Raw genomic sequence first — 17,234 nt, forward strand, 5'->3', positions numbered from 1 at the left:
GTAAGTTAAAAAGTTTTAGTTTTCTCTATAATATGAAATCTAAGCTCTTAAAATGAACACTTTTATTTATAGTATTTCATTATGATTTTGGCAAATAACATACATACTTGAGGAATATGCAGTACATAGTCATCATAACTATTTAAATTTCTAGCTCATGTTGTTAATGAACAAAATTCAACAAGACATTTAAAAAAGGACCCATCTGCCTAAGATAAATCTGAAGTGAAAAGTCTTTTAATAAAAAATATTGGAACTTTAAATAAACTCATAAAACCATTAAGTGCAATAAATGCTTTTTATTGTATGCTCATTTCAATGAGTAACATTTAGAAATAATAATCCCACGTAACAGTAGCGATCTTATTTTACAGCGTGTACATCATTTACAGCCACATAACACACAATTTTAGTAGATATTCCAAATTTAATATTCTGAAGTTAAGAAAGATAAAAAATTTACTCTCAAGGAACTGATTCTTATCTGGTGCAAAAACAGAAATGTGAACATTATTTGAAACACAAAGCCACAATGTAGAATGAAGTAAAATTACATTTTAATTATATTGAACAGCTGAATGTAAACATGAAGCAACTAAAACTTAAAAGTACATATCATATGCATTACATTTATGAACAGGATTTTCATTAAATTTCCCTAAACCAGCTTTTAATATTAAGTGCCATTTTGATTTGCAGCATGCTAACACAAAGCGTTGTTAAAGGGATGCATATTTTAAGTTTATACACGGTAAACTAAATATCCACCTCCAAACTCTATTGGCAGCATATTGCTCTGTTAAATACTGCATAAACACTGCCTCATATTGAAAATGCATGTTAATAATATGGTATATATATTTTAAAAAATCAATTTCAATAATGGCATAAAATTGCACCTTTAAACATTAGAGCAAGTAAGACTAGAACAATCGTACTTGCTAAGACTGTCCTAAAAAAACTCTAGACATTATAATATTTAAGAAAACTGTGTTCTCTCAATTTAATCTTTAGATCATTAAGAAATATAGTGCTGATTTTGTTTGCAACACTAATGTTGCATCCATTTTAGAAAGCCACATTTGACTCAAATATACTTTTATCATATATGCCATACTGAACAACAATCAACTTGAACATCAGAAAAAAGGGAACTTTAATCTTTATAGACTTCACCTTGGACCTCAGCACAGAATGCTATATTTTCAGTATCCTATCCTGTGATAAAATATTAACAGCTCTGCATTATTTTTTAATAGTATTGAATTAATCTAACCTGTTTTCCAGTTAATTTTCTTTTAACGAATACACAAAACTTTTGCCATTTCTGGAGTTCAATTTCCAGGTACAATATAAAAGGCTCAATGGCTAAGTGACTGATGAATGACCACATTTTGTTTCCCCACCCCATTTCTAAAATTACATAAAAATGGGTTTGCTTGTTATAGTAAAACACTGCTAAACTCAATTATGTATTCTCTTTTCAGAAATATTTGTCTGTAACATAATCAGCCAAACAAAGTATTTGTCTTTGTTTTCCCCTCTGTAGTTTAAGTATGCATATAATACTATTACATAGATACTTAAGAAGTTGTTCTGTGACCATTCTATAGTGCTTCTTCAATTCTTTAAGTAATTTTCAAAGGGCCATGGGATCCCCCATGAATTCAAATATTTTGAGATATTTAATACAAAGAATGTAAAGTCATGGTTAATATCAAGCTTTGAAACCCGGTGAGACAGTTAGTGAGAGTTTTCTCCCAAGTAGCATATCGTATCTTCTAAATAGCTTCTTTCTTTATATTGATCTTATTACATAAGAGCCTCTTTGTGGTGCCTCATAATATGCTGATTTTTTTCTGATGGTCTTCGGAATCCCTTCTTGCAGAATTCACACCTGTGTGGATAGTCTTTTGTATGTATTGATATCACATGTCGTTTAAAGCCAGATGCATCTGTAGTGCTGTATTCACAATACTCACATTGGTAAATCTTCCTTCCAGTATGGGTCTTCATATGTTTTTTGAGCTCATTTTGTTGTCTGAATCCTCTCTTGCACCTTTTACATTTCAATGGCTGATCTTTAGTATGAACTGAAAGGATGTGGCCACTAAGAATAAATGGATCTGATGTTTTAAAGTCACAGTGCCTACACTGATGAATCTTCCTACCCTTATGGATATCACTATGCTTTTTGAGCTCAGAAGGACGATGAAAACCTTTATCACAGACCTCACATTTGTGAGGAAAATCCTTAGTATGAACAGATATGATGTGCCGCTTAAGGTCACTTGAATTGGTGCTCTTATGGTCACAATGAGGACACTGGTGTGTCTTATGTCCTTGAAACAAATCCAGATGGCGTTGAAGCTCCCTCTCATCTCCAAATGCTTGGGGACAATGCTCACATTTATATGGCAAATTGTTACCATGTTTAGACTTAATGTGAGTTTTCAGATTTGATTGATCTGCACACCTGAAAATACAATACTGACACTGATATGGCTTCTCACCAGTATGGGTTCTCATATGTTTTTTGAGTTCAGAAGGATGTCTAAAACCCTTCCCACACTCAACACAAACATGAGGAAAATTCTTGCTGTGAACAGCCAACAAATGTCTGTTTAACAGTCCTTGTTCTGCAGTTTCATAGTCACAGTATTTGCACTTGTGCATCTTCGGCTCCTTGTCTCTTAAGATAAGTTTATTGGAACTCAGTGGACTAGCCTCTCTGTATCTTCGTGTGTATTCTGTAAATTCATGCGTTTTGTCAACTTTGTTTATAAGCTTATGGCTTTCTAAGTGGTTATGGAAACTCACTTTCTTGTTAGTTGTAAAGTCACAATCTGTACACTGATATTTTTTTCTCATTAAATGATCAGGATGATTCTTCATGTGTCTTTTTAAGAATCCCCTGGATTTAAACTTTTTTGTGCAAATATGGCAAGGGTACACTGTGAGGGGCTGCCCATCAGGACCTATTATAACAGCTAGATAAAGAGAAGAGAAAGTTGTGACATTTGGTCAGACTGTTTTAAAGGATTTTATAACAAAGTTGCCAAAACTAGTTGGCATTCACTATGTAATAACTATACTAGTTGAATAAAATTCTGTAACATAAAACACACATAATAAAAGCAATTTATGGCAAAGTAGCTTACTAAAAAGTAATGAGCAGCACTCTACTATGAACTACTCATATGCTAAAATGCAATATCATATACACTTTGAATATGAAAAAAGGTACCCTTTATTGTTAAACCAACTTGAAAACTCTCTGTAAAAATATCTTTGGAATAAAGAGCAAACAAGCATAGTTTTATTAAGTACCAGTCACACAATGTGAAAAAAAACCAATTATCTATATCATACACAAACAGGTACACGGAGAGTACAACTACCGTGTAAACTGCAAGTATTTTTCTTTGGTTCCAAAAAAAAAAATAATTCCACATCTCAAATCATTATAATATTCATAAAGCAAAGTATTTACCTGTTTGCCACTGCCTGGTTTCTCCCCTTCTCCTCTTCTTGGCTTTTTGTTTAAGTACTTTATTTGTATTAATGCTGTCACAAATTTGAAGATACTGTGCTGCTGTACTACTTCTGCTTTCTAATGCTGAGTCCAAAGTATTTCCTGGAAAAAAAAATCAACACATCATTAAATTACATACATTTATATTTTTTGGTTCTGTTGGATGAGTTACTACAGATGGCATAACACCAAGTTACCATTGTGGTAGTAAATTTCACAAAGTATACCCATCTTCTCATTCTCTTTCTCTCTCTCACTCACAAATAAAGACATGTATGTGGAAACACTTTGAATGGGATATCATGCGAAATTAAAATATCTCAATTTGATCATCAATTAAATTTAAAATATCTCAATTTGATCAGGAATAAACTCATGAGATGAATGTAACATAAGAAACTGGATTTTCGCTGGGCATGATGGCCCACACCTGTAATCCCAGTGCTTTGGGAGGCTGAGGCAGGAGGATCACTTGAGGTATGGAGTTTAAGTTGACCCTGGGCAACATAATAAGACCCTGTCTCTATAAAAAACAAATTGACCAGTCATGGTGGCATGCATCTGTAGTCCCAGCTACTCAGGAGCCTGAGGTGGGAGGATTGCTTGAGCCCAGGAGCTTGAGGTTGCAGTGAGCTATGATTGTGCTACCGCATACCAGCCTGGGTGACAAAGCAAGACCCCGTCTCTTGAAAAAGAAGACAAAAGAAAAGAAAAATGAAAAGAAAAGAAAAGAAAAGAAAAGGGAATTCTATGACCCTAAACAAAACCTTGGCATTGGACCAATATTTTTTTAACCAATGAAGGCTGACGAAATTAATTTAAAAAGAAATGTAGATATATATCAATGAACCATTAGAGATGTGGTAACTATGTGTAATGCATAAAAAACAAAACAGATCTCTTATAGATATGCTTCAGACTAGTGTACTTTATATAAAGAGTATTACATATTAAGATTGATTTTAGGAGTTAACATATGGTAGGCAATTTATTACAATTTCAGTGTGATCAGTGCATACATAAGAAGTACTTAATAAAATCTCAGTTCTCAAAAATCTGTTGTGGTTTTATGCAATTTAGCTAAAAAAAATATAGACCTACACAACTGTCAGGTTAACTTATATGCTGTGATCTATCCTTCTCATCAATTTCTCAAAATCAACACTTATGTTTGGAGAGTCAAATAATTCCCAAAGGGTAGAAACAGAACAATAAGACACGTTATCTTAAGAAAGTATCTCCTTGCTTAAGAAAATTAAAAAAAAAGATCAACTAAAGAATAACACTATATAGAGTGTATTAAAACTAAAAAAAAAAATAAGCTGACACATGGGTTTTATATAACAGTTATATATAAATGCACTGGTTGCCATAGAAATTAAGAAAACAGCTCTGCCCCAAAAAGAACATTAACAAGGGGTTGATAACATGAATAATTTTTTCTTTTCTGTCCAAATAATTCCTATTTTATTTTTTCCATAACAATCTGCTGTGGTCCATGTGGTAAACTGGCTGATACTTAAATTTTGAGGGAAATCTAAATTGAACTGCATTTGCAGATTAACACACATTATGCCCACATAGAAATTAATTCCTCAGAGAAGCAAACTCCTATTTAACTAGCTAGATTAGGTATGACTAGGCAAGTGAGAGTCCAACAAATGTGTCTATAGACACGAACTTGTTACTTACCAAGCAGCATATAAAGTCAGACCTTTAACTCACATCTCATATACAATGCTCTCTCACCTGATGCTTGACATTCTTCATACCTTCGGGAAACTCTTCTTTCATCTCCTAAAAAAAAAGACTAATTAAAAACTGATATGCTAATTATAATGACTACCAGTGGATCACATCTTAATCTACAAAATCTTACTTTGCCCACCATTCCATGGGTTAAAAAAATTGTTGCATTCTTCCACTCCCATAGGTTAGATAATGTCACATACTGAAAATAAGGGCTGCTGTCAGCATCCTTGGAATTATTAACATCTAGAAAAAATTTACTTTTTAAATGAAAACGGGTAGATATTTCTGCAGTATACCCCCAACTTTGAAGATGCTCAATAAATGAGTGTTGAATGAATGAACCTTTGGGAGAACCAAGTTTAGATAAATTAATCCATTTGAACACCAAAAGTTTTCGAAGTAAAGAGTATATATACCTGGACCATCTTGTACATTTATAGGAATGAGATAAAATGACTGAAAGGGAGAAAGTAAGTTGATAAATTTACCTTTCATTATATACTTTCTAAAAGAGCATACCTGGGTTTCTGTTTCTTTTTCAAAACCCCAAAATCTTATCATCTGTAGTGTTAATAAATGAAATGAGTTTTTCCAAAAGAGGAAGGATCGATTTTCAAAGGATATTCCTATTTTAGAAAAATAAAATTTTTTATGGCACTCACTTATATAGGTAGGATTTAAAATAGATCATACTGAAAAACATAATGCATTAAGCAAGGTTCATTTTAAATAGTACAAGATATGTGGTAGAAAAATAATGTAAAGTAACTAGAGATGAATAAGTCCACAGTAAAACATTTTATTATATTAGCCAATTCATGGTGGCATTCACACAGCTTATTTAATGGCCTAAAGGCTGAGTAAATACATGTTATGTACTTATCAGGTGAAAAAATGCCAGTATCCTACCATATGCCGCAGCCCAGACAACAGGGACAACTGTTTTATTAACATCAGAGTCCTCAAGCTGAATCTCAGGGAGAGAAGTTCCTTCCTCTTCCCCTACAATGACTTCCATGTAAACTTCATCTGCTATTTCAGCGCAACCTAAATTTTAGAAATAATTGCTTGTTTATAACCCCAAATATTTAGTAAATGGGTAAAAATTCCAAACAATGTAAATCTGTCAACTTTCAAATTTCAGTTTGGTTAATTTAGAAATTTATAAATTTAATTCCAATTTACATTAGGCACTTTTGGAGGCCAGTGCCATTCGGAGACAATCATTTACCAAAATTCTTATTTTTCTCTTAGAACCAAGTCCTATGGAAATGGCTTTTAAAAACTTAATAAAAACATGTGCGCTTGACATATACTGAATGATCTTACATTCTATCAGGCATTACACGTTTATTTTCCTGATAGTTCTTTGGGACTCAGAAAGTATTTGTCATAGAAATAATACTAGAAAGTGGTCCATACTATCCCATATACTATATTATAAATGGAATGCAGTATTATACATGTAATAAAAAAGTCAAAAATACTAGTAACTGAAAAAAATTTTTAAATAAAAATAATTGAAATTATGTATGTATATAATGCTAATGATCAAGAATACACTCTTCAATAGGCCAGATTTTAAGAGATTCTACTGAGGAGAGAAAGCATTAAATGAGCTTCATTTAACAAAAAGCTATTGTGGTAAGAAAAAAATATTTAAACCAAGAGAGCCACAATATACTTTATGTAAAATAATCTGCTTACATTTAACCTGTTAAGTAGAAAATTGGCTTGAAATTTTGCTTTTCCTTTGATTCACATACCGGTATCTTAGATGACTACAGAAGAATCATGAGGGAAAATGTGGGAAAACTATCCCTCTTCTCTCAAGTTTGTCTTCTGTCTTTTACCCAAATGGAGACTCTGTTCTAAGTTTCCCACATTCCCATGGAATTCTGGCATGAGTTAACTTAAGCCTCAATCTCCCCCCTCCTACTGTACCACTTTCCTTACTACTGAATAAAAAAATAAAGAATTTAGAGAACAAAAAGAAGTTATTTGATTAAACTTTTTTCCTGTCCAACAGAATTTTCTCCATTCATTTGTTTTGATATTTTCAGCTGTAATATAGTTCTCATGTTTGGGGGTGGAATTCAGCACCCTATGACTTCTAGGCAAAGAAATTTGGAGTCGGTATCAGAGTACAGCACAGGTAAAGCCCAATATTATCAAGTTAATGCAGTGAAATGGAGGCTCTTACCCTTCTGGGGCAAGGCAACATTGTGTTTTTCTCAGCATAGTAAGAAGACTGAAATAGGCTTAGGAAAGGGGTGCATTCCTATACTGAGGTGAGGAGAAAATAGGTAGAGAGCAAAATGTCTTCATTAAGAAACATGCAGTATGGCAGAAAAGGAAACCTGAGGAGGTTTGATCGTCCTGTGGTACTTAACCCTACAAAACCTTAAGCGGCAACTACTTGGAGACCATCAACAGCATAAGAAATCAAACTCCTGGCAGCTTGGCTTGGAAGAATACTTACATAAGATTACCCCTTAGTGACAGCAGACAAAACAGTCAGCCCTTCCATTGCTAAATCCAGAGAGAAGCCAACAGTGCCCACTGCCATGTGGAAAGAACACTAGTAGTAGAGTTAGATAACCATTAAAATCCTGCCCTTCCCACGTAATGTTGGAATGATCTTGGATAAATTATTATCCCTATATCTTTTTTTCCCTTCCATAAGCCAGGAAAAATACCACCTACCTCAGAGATGAGTCGTAAGAATTAAATAAGATAATATCTTGCAACATATTCAGTAACTCACAGAAAGTAGGTACTCAGTAATTACATATTTGTGAGCTTCACTGATGTCAGGAACTGCATGTTGCTCATCTCTGTATTTCTGGTATAGTATACTAAGATATGTTATTTATTGTTTGCTGATTTGAATAATACATGTACAAATAAGTGCTCAAAAGGACCCTTCCCTTTTAAATTATTTACAGCAAAGGGTCAAAGGGTCAGGCTTATTTTATTGAACTTTGTTCCTATACCGTGCTTGTATTCCTGAGATCTTTTTTAAATAATGCATGATGGCTACAGATAAGTCACTACAGTGCCCTTTTTTTTCTTACTGATATCATCTTCTTCTTGAGAAGAATCTTTAACTGCCATGTAAACCATCTTCTCCCGCTGCATTCGGCTCTGGTCAAGCACGCCAGCTACTGAATGTCCACTGGGGTACTCACTCTCTGTGACAATTTCTGTTCCACCTTAAAAATTAAAACACATATTAAAATAGAGAAGCATCATGGAATAACCACATAAATAAATAAAGAGAAGAAAAGAAATATTTCTCTTTAGGAAATAAAATAATTCCAAAATAAATTTCAAAGTGCCAAGAACATTTTCATATAAATTATACTTTAAATTTTCAGCTATCACTGAGAAACAACAGCCTTACTAGGTAGTTAATATTATTATTATGGCCATTTTACGGATGAGAAACAGACAGAAGGGGGGTTAAGTAACTTATCAAATGTCACTCAGCTAAGCGGCAGGACTCATTTAAAACTCACGCAGCCTGCTTTTAGAGTCCATGCTCATAAACACTCATTATAATTTCTGAATCTAAACCAAATCCTCTCCAATAATTTGTTTTGATATTTTCTGCCATAATATTCTACTCATGTTTGAAGAATCTAAGAAGGACATACTCTGCATTCCTGCTTTATATTCATATACAATTTTTAAAAATAGACTACTCCCAAAGAAACGTACAAAAAAAACCCCGTGCTTTGAGGACATATTTAGACTAGTCCTCAGAAAACATAATAAATGATAATTCCTATTAGAGCAATAAATTAAAATTAGTGTTTGTACCTATTTCAACATCATCTTCCGCCTCCGCTTTAAATATATACACTTTTATTACTTCTGAACCAAACCCATCTTCTTTAACATCTTCTTGTGAACCATCACTGCCAATTTTTAAAGGTGTATTCCCCATATGCTCTAATTTCTCTCCAACATCATCCACTATAAAATATAAACAGGAAACTACTTCAGTCAAAACGTACCACTGACTAAAAACAAAAGAAAACAAGAAAAATTACCACTGACATTTAGTGGGTGTTAAGCATAAGTAAAACGTGAAATAATGTTAACCACCTACCCACTGTATTCACTTAATAACCTACTACTATGAAGCCATCAAAAGTGTTATGGTTCATGAATAATAGACCCTAGAGACTTCAAAAAGTGGGAGAGGGGAGGTTATGAGGGTTGAAAAATTATCTATTGGTTACAATGTTCACTATTCAGGTGATAGGTACACTAGAAGCCCAAACCCCACCACTACACAATATTACATCCATGTAATAAGCCTATACATGTGAACATGAATCTATTAAAAATAAAATTATTCTAAAAATTTTAAAAAGTGTCAAGGTTCATGGAAAAATAGTATACAAGGTCAGTTACATTACATAATCACAATTATATAAAAATCTACTTACAGATTTCACTTAGATACAAAATACTTAACCAAATAGCTTTAATCAAAATGACTTCGAATTCCATCACTTTCAACATTTTAAGTTAAATCTTAACACCAAATTTAATACCAGAAAAATTAGGAACATAAAACATATATTACTCATAAAATGAGTTCACATAAACAACAGTTCCCAAATTAAATAGAAGTTGTTTCTAAAACCAATTAGCATACAAGATCTAGGATTAAAAAAAAGAAACTTAGAAAACACCTAAATGATTTTATAAAAAAGGACTTTTCATAAATCATGGAAATAAGTCTTAGTAAATACTCTAATTTCTGCTGGGTCAATGGAAGACAGCTTCAAGCCATAAATTTTGTATACATCTAGATTTTACAATGTATGCTTTATTTCAAGATTATATGTAAGGGAAATAAATGGATATTTCCACCTCTTTTTCTTTATTAAAAGCAAATCATATATAAAGATAAGGCAACAATATTTGAGCCTGTTACTTATATTTTAAGAATACTTAAAAAATTTGACTCTTTACTATATAGTCTTTTAGGATAACATTTAAATTCACATGAATACTATGCATGAAGTATGCAATGACTAGATTAATAAACTCTGTCTCTGATCAAAAATATTACTCAAATAATACATTCCTCCTAAATATTATATGCTTATCATTTTTTCTTTTAATGCTGTTCCTATAAAAACGCAAATAAATTCTAAATTGAAAATCTGCTCCTCCTTATTATATATATCGAAGTACTAAATATGAAACATCAAATTGTGAAGCCCCTACATACATTTAACAATTCTAGAGCCATTAAAAACAGAATAAAGTGGCATTTAAAAAGTTATTAATCCAGTACTCCTAAAAACAATTTTAGCAAGCTCTAAATGGGTCAAAGTCTAGATTTTCCTTACTTCAGTTTCAAACTTGATAGATACAACTTCAAAAATATTCATTTGGCCTCTCAAAATAGTGTAAAACAACACATATCAAAACTTATTTTTACACTGCAGAGCTGCTTTAACTTTGTGATTAAATATAAATGATTCTACACTATTTACATATTTGAATAGTCTATGAAAGAAAGCATCCCAATGATCAAAATAAAGACTACCTATTTTCATTCCATCACAGCTCCTAATTTATTACTAAACTTTTGGCAACTTTTTTGACAATGGGACAAATTAAAATGAAGGAAAACAATGATTAAGTATTTGATATTACTGGTTTAATAGCTTCTCTTATAAAATAACGTTGAATAAAATAGAATTGAAAAACATAGAATATAAAAACATGTTGAAAAACACAGAATATTAAAAAAAAAAAACCACTTCAGAACGTGTCCAAAATGCAAATTTCTTAGGCTGAAATAACTTATGGTAAATTAATAAAATAATAAAAATATTTTCATTTTATAAACTCTGCTTTATTATACATGAATAATTTAAAGTGATGACAGTTCCTTCTGGAATAAGCTGAGTTAAAACTATAACTCATAAAAATAAAGTTAATGAAATGAAAGTCACATTTTTTTCACCATTTCTCAATAGTTTTGTACCATAATTTTAGCATTAAGTATGAAATTACTAATACTATTCCCTCTGATTCCATTTCTACCTTTTCTTAAGGTTCATACTTTTAAGTTTAATGCATCCATTTTTACTTAGAATTGCTCAGAATGAGCAATTTTGAAATGTACTAACTGAACTTATTCTGTATTTTAAGTTCACAGAAGATAATAAAATTATTAAAGATATTGGCATGCAGTTTTAAGAGGTAAGCCCCAAGATTTATTCTATATCCTTTGTTATAGAAAGTATGAAATTAACAAAGACTTAATAGGCAATCAGCTGACTTTAGAAATAAATCCTCAAAAGCTCTTGTTCATGCAGATAATACTCAAACTACCTTAAATTCAAACTTAACTTTTTTGCTTGCTGTAAGGTATGCAATATTCAAGTACCATAGTGTTGTTTTCAATCTAGCAATAAGTGGGTAATAAAATACCCACCACAGAATTCCTCTGGCACTAAGTATAAGAGAGTGAGGTGCATGTTTGCCAACATTACAAAGCTTGGTAACATTCAATATTATTTTAAAGCCAACTGGCACAATTTAATTAAAATTTCATTTTAGTAAAATGTACAATATAACATTCCTTTTTAAAAATTAGGTAGGCTTTTTATTTTACCTGTTGTAAGTTAGTTACATCTAACAAAATTATATGGTGGGCATGATATAAAAACTATACAGTATACTAATATACCACAGTGACAGAATTAGGCAATATACAAAGGATCTGTATTTTACAGTAGGGTGAAAAAGGGAACAACAAGATAGTCACCTTCAGATTTCAAATATATGCCACTCCCAGGTATATACCAAAGAAAACTAAAAATATACACCCACACAAAAACTTGTAAACAAACATTCATAGAGCATTATTCATAATGGCCAAAAAATGGAAACAACCTAAATGTCCATTAACTGATGGATGAATGAATAAACAAAACATGATATACCCATATAATAGAATGTTATTAGCAATACCGAATGAAGTACAGTCGGCCCTTGAATAACAGAGGTTTGAATTGTGCAGGTCCACTTATGCATGAATTTTCTCCTGCTCTGCTACCTCTGAGACAGCATGACCAACCCTTCTTTCTCCCCCTCCTCAGCCTGCTCAATGTGTAGACAATAAGGATGAAGACCTTTATGATGACCCACTTCCACTTAATGGATAGTAAACATATTTTCCTTTCCTCACGATTTTAACATTTTCTTTCCTCCAGCTTACTTTATTGTAAGAATACAGTATATAATACATATACAAAACATGTTTATTGACATACCAATTGTTATTGGCAAGGCTTCTGGTCAACAGTAGACAGTAGTTATGTTTTTGGTAAGCTGAACATTACATATGGCTTTTCAACTCTGTGTATGTCGGCAGCGGTGGGCAGGGTTCAGCACCCCTAACCCCTCCATTGTTCAAGGGTCAAATGTACTGATATATGCTATGATATGAATTACCCTTGAAAACATTATGTGAAATTAAAAAAAAAAAGCCAGACATAAAATGTCACATGTTGTATAACTCCATTTATATGAAATGTCCAGGATAGGCAAATCTATAGCAGTGTGGTTGCCTCAGAGGGGATGGAGAGGGAGGTAACTGCTAAAGGGTATAGAATTTCTTTTTGTGGTAATGAAAAAGTTCTAAAATTGATTGTGGTGATGGTTGTACAACTCTGTGAATATTGGAAAAACTACTTATTTGCACATTTTAAATGGGCAAATAAAATGATGTGTAAATTACATCTTTAAAAAGCCATTATAATTTTTAAAATTATAAAGGTGTTAACTTTTTTTTACCCCTGAAATTAGGGACGTTTGAATGAGATCTCCCATCTTGATCTTACCAAGATGCTTTGCTTTATACAAAATTATGTTCCTTAAACAAAAATCTTCAAGAAAATACTAGTAAACTAAATTCAACAGCACATCAAAAACTTAAAACACCATCGTTGATTTGCAAACGTTGAACCAGTCATGCATCATTCTAAAGATGCAAGGTTGGTTCAACACTTGCAAATCAATAAATGTGATACACCACATAAACAGAATTAAAAGCAAAAACCATGTGATCATTGCAATAGACATGAAGAAAGCTTTTGATAAAATCCAAATGTATTAGCCCTTCATAAAAACCCTCAAAAAACTAGGCATCCAAGGAACATAAATCAAAAATAATAACAGTCATTTATGACAAACCCACAGCCAATATCAAACTGAATGAGCAAAAGCTGGAAGCATTCTTCATTCTTCTTGAGAAGTGTAATAAGACAAGGATGCCTACTCTCACCACTCCTATTTAGCTTAGTACTGGAAATCCTAATCAGAGCAATCAGGCAAGAGAAAGAAATAAAAGACATCCAAACAGGAAAATAAGTCAAACTATCTCTCTTTGTTGGTAATAAGATTCTATACTTAGAAAACCCTAAGGACTCTGCAAAAAGGCTATTAGAACTGATAAACAATTTTATCAAGATTTTGGGATACAAAATCAGTATACAAGAATCAGTAGCATTTCTGCACAGCAACAACATCCAAGCTGAGAGCCAAATCAAGAATGCAATTACATGTACAATAGCCTCAAAAAAATACCCAGGAATATATTTAACCAAGGTAGTGAAAAACTTCTACAAGGAGTACTACAAAATACTAATAAATGAAATCATAGATGACAAAAACAACTGGAAAAATATTCCATGCTCAAGGATTGGAAGAATCAATATAGTTAAAATGGACATACTACCCATAGCAATCTACAGATTCAATGCTATTCCTATCAAACTACTAATGTCATTTTTCACAGAATTGGAAAAAATCTACACTAAAATTCATATGGAATCAAGAAAGAAATAGCCAAAATAACCCTAAGTAAAAAGAACAAAGCCAGAGGCATCAATTACCCAACTTGAAATTAAACTACAAGGCTACAGTAACATAAACAGCATGTTACTAGTACAAAAACAAACACATAGACCGAAGGAACAGAAAAAAGAACTTAGAAACAAAGCCACACAACTACAACCATCTAATCTTTGGCAAAATCAATAAAAGTAAGCAATGGGAAAGGACTGCCTATTCAATAAATGGTGCTGGGATAACTGGGAAGCCATATCCAGAAGAATGAAACTGGACCCCAACATTTCACCATATACAAACTTTAGCCAAGATGGATTAAAGATTTAAAGATAAAAACCTCTACCCATCAGAATCCTAGAAGGAAACCTAGTAAACACTATTCTAGACATCGGCCTTGGGAAACAATTTATGACTTAGTCCCTAAAACCAATTGCAACAAAGACAAAAATTGGCAATTGGGAACTAATTAAACTAAAGAGCTTCTGCACAGCATAAGAAACTATCTACAGAGTAAACAGACAACCTACTGAATGGGAGAGAAATATTTGCAAACTATGCATCTGACAAAGGTCTAATGTCCAGAATCTACAAGGAATTTAAACAAATCAGCAAACAGAGAACAACCCCATTAAAAATGGGGAAAAGGCATGAACGGACATTTCTCAAAAGAAAACATACAAGTGATCAACAAACACAGGAGACAATGTTCCACATCACTAATCATCAGAGAAGTGCAAATCAAAACCACAATGAGACATCACCTCACACGAGTGAGTAATTATTATTATTATTATTTTGCTTGTTGATACTGACAAATCTATTTTTTAAAATGTTTTTATTTCAACAGCTTTTTGAAAAACAGGTGGTGTTTGGTTACATAAATAAGTTCTTTATTGTTGATTTATGAGATTTTAGTGCACCCATCATCCGAGCAGTATAAACTGTACCCAATGTTTACTCTTTTATCCTTCGCCACCCCCAACCCTTTTCCCAAGTCCCCAAAGTCCGTATGTATCATTCTTATGCTGTGCATCCTCATAGCTTAGCTCCCATATATGAGGGCACATAAATTTGGTTTTCCGTTCCTGAGTTACTTCACTTAGAATAACAGTCTTCAATTCCATCTAAGTTGCTGCGAATGCCATTATTTCGTTCTTTTTTATGGCTGAGTGGAATTCCATGGTGCATATATACCACATTTTCTTTATCCACTCATTGATTGATGGGCATTTGGGCTGGTTCCACATTTTTGCAATTGTGAATTGTGCTAGTATAAACATGCGTGTGAAAGTATCTTTTTTGCATAATGCCTTCTTTTCCTCTGGGTAGACACCTAGTAGTTGGATTGCTGGATCAAATGGTAGATCTACTTTCCTTAAGGAATCTCCGCACTATTTTCCATAGTGACTGTACGAGTTTACATTCCCACCAACAGTGTAAAAGTGTTCCCTTTTCACTGCATCCATGCCAACATCTACTATTTTTTTATTATGGCCAGAATGGACATTACTAAAATCTCAAATCAACAGATGTTGGTGAGGCTGTGGAGAAAAGGGGACACTTAAACACTGTTGGTGAGAATATAAATTAGTTCAGCCACTGTGGAAAGCAGTTTGGAAATTTCTCATAGAACTTAAAACAGAACTACCATTCACCTCAGCAATCCCACTCTGGGTATATATCCAAAGGAAAACAAATCATTCTACCATGAAGACACATGCACTTGCATGTTCATCACAGTACTATTTACAATAGCAAACACAGGGAATCAACCTAGGTGCCCATTAACAGTGTACTGGATTAAGGAAATGTGGTATATATATATACACCACAGAATACTACGCAACCATAATAAAATAAGAAATCATGTCCTTTGTGGCAATATGGATGCTGCTATGGGCCATTATTCTAAGCAAATTAAAGCAAGAACAGAAAACCAAATACTGCATGTTCTCACTTATAATTGGGGTCTAAACATGGGGTACTCATGGACATAAAGATGGCAACAACAGACATTAAGGACTACTAGAGTGGGGAGGGATGGAGTGGGGCAAGGGCTGAAAAACTGTTGGGTACTATGGTCAATACCTAAGAGATGGGATCATTCATATCCATACAAATCTAAAATAAAAGTTGAAACCAACCAAACAAACAAAAATAAAAATTATATTCCTAAAAGAAGTCCTTGCATTTGACATATAAGGTAGTTATCAAAATAATTTTTCTAATTTAGAATATTCCAGAAATGTTTTTAAAACACTTTTGCAGAATTAAATCATAGAAGATAACACAAGGTATGACTATTCACAATACATGACATCTAAATTTTGTACTACTTTGTTAATATCAAAGTTTAGTTTACTGAATATCCTTTTGAAGACATGCTGAATTTATTTTAGTATAGAGAGACTACCAACTTCCGCCACATCATTTTACATGATAACCATAACTATAGATCTTTTAAAAAATGCCATGTTAAGCTACAAATATGGAGTTGCTTTAGTAATCTATATCTGTTTAAAAATAGGTAACAATACTTGCAGTATTTTCATGGCTTAAATCATTCTGTTAAAAACAACGTAAAAATTCACTTTCAAAAGTGCTTATAGAAGAAAAAAGTTAAGATACTTAACTTCAGAATTAAATTTACAAATTAAATCTAGTTTATTTTCAGTTTTAAATTCATTGACACACATATACAATCACTTTATACACACATACACACACAGTCTACCTGGTGATTCACTTCCCAGTCAACCATTTTTGTATTTTAAAAAGAACAGAATAAAAATCTTCCCTGGAAAAGTAAAAAAAAAAAAAAAATCTTTGTCTAATCTTTACTAGTTGTAGCATGATCCCTTCAAATTTAGCTTCATTAATTACTTATCAATAGATTTTTTATTTTTGTTGCTCCTCTCACAAACCCATCATTTAAAATGAGGGCAAAATATTTCTACCTTCCCCCTTCAGACAGAATGTTTTAAGGATCTTGCAAAGCAGTCTGAAACAAACATGTTCAATAGCTTTGCAGAGAATATACGCACAGATATTTAGG

The 17,234-nt window shown here is 32.6% G+C and overlaps 1 protein-coding gene across 2 annotated transcripts in view; it reads right to left on the minus strand.

Moving 5' to 3' along the window:
* Positions 1 to 279: 279 nt before the first annotated feature.
* Positions 280 to 17,234, minus strand: part of ZNF711 (zinc finger protein 711) — a 28,667-nt gene continuing 11,712 nt past the window's right edge. Inside the window, exons 4-9 of one of the 2 annotated variants that reach the window (XM_017517926.2) lie at positions 9,113 to 9,268; positions 8,365 to 8,502; positions 6,197 to 6,334; positions 5,285 to 5,332; positions 3,494 to 3,637; positions 280 to 2,990 (exon numbers count right to left, since the gene is read on the minus strand). In XM_017517926.2, the coding sequence (XP_017373415.1) occupies positions 1,813 to 2,990; positions 3,494 to 3,637; positions 5,285 to 5,332; positions 6,197 to 6,334; positions 8,365 to 8,502; positions 9,113 to 9,268 (1,802 nt within the window). In that variant the 3' untranslated portion in view covers positions 280 to 1,812. The remainder of the gene's footprint in view (positions 2,991 to 3,493; positions 3,638 to 5,284; positions 5,333 to 6,196; positions 6,335 to 8,364; positions 8,503 to 9,112; positions 9,269 to 17,234) is intronic. The other variant, XM_017517927.2, reaches the window with a different exon arrangement.

Source organism: Cebus imitator, unplaced genomic scaffold (genome assembly GCF_001604975.1).
Source record: "Cebus imitator isolate Cc_AM_T3 unplaced genomic scaffold, Cebus_imitator-1.0 Scaffold653, whole genome shotgun sequence".
In the NCBI taxonomy this organism is placed as follows: Eukaryota; Metazoa; Chordata; class Mammalia; order Primates; family Cebidae; genus Cebus; species Cebus imitator.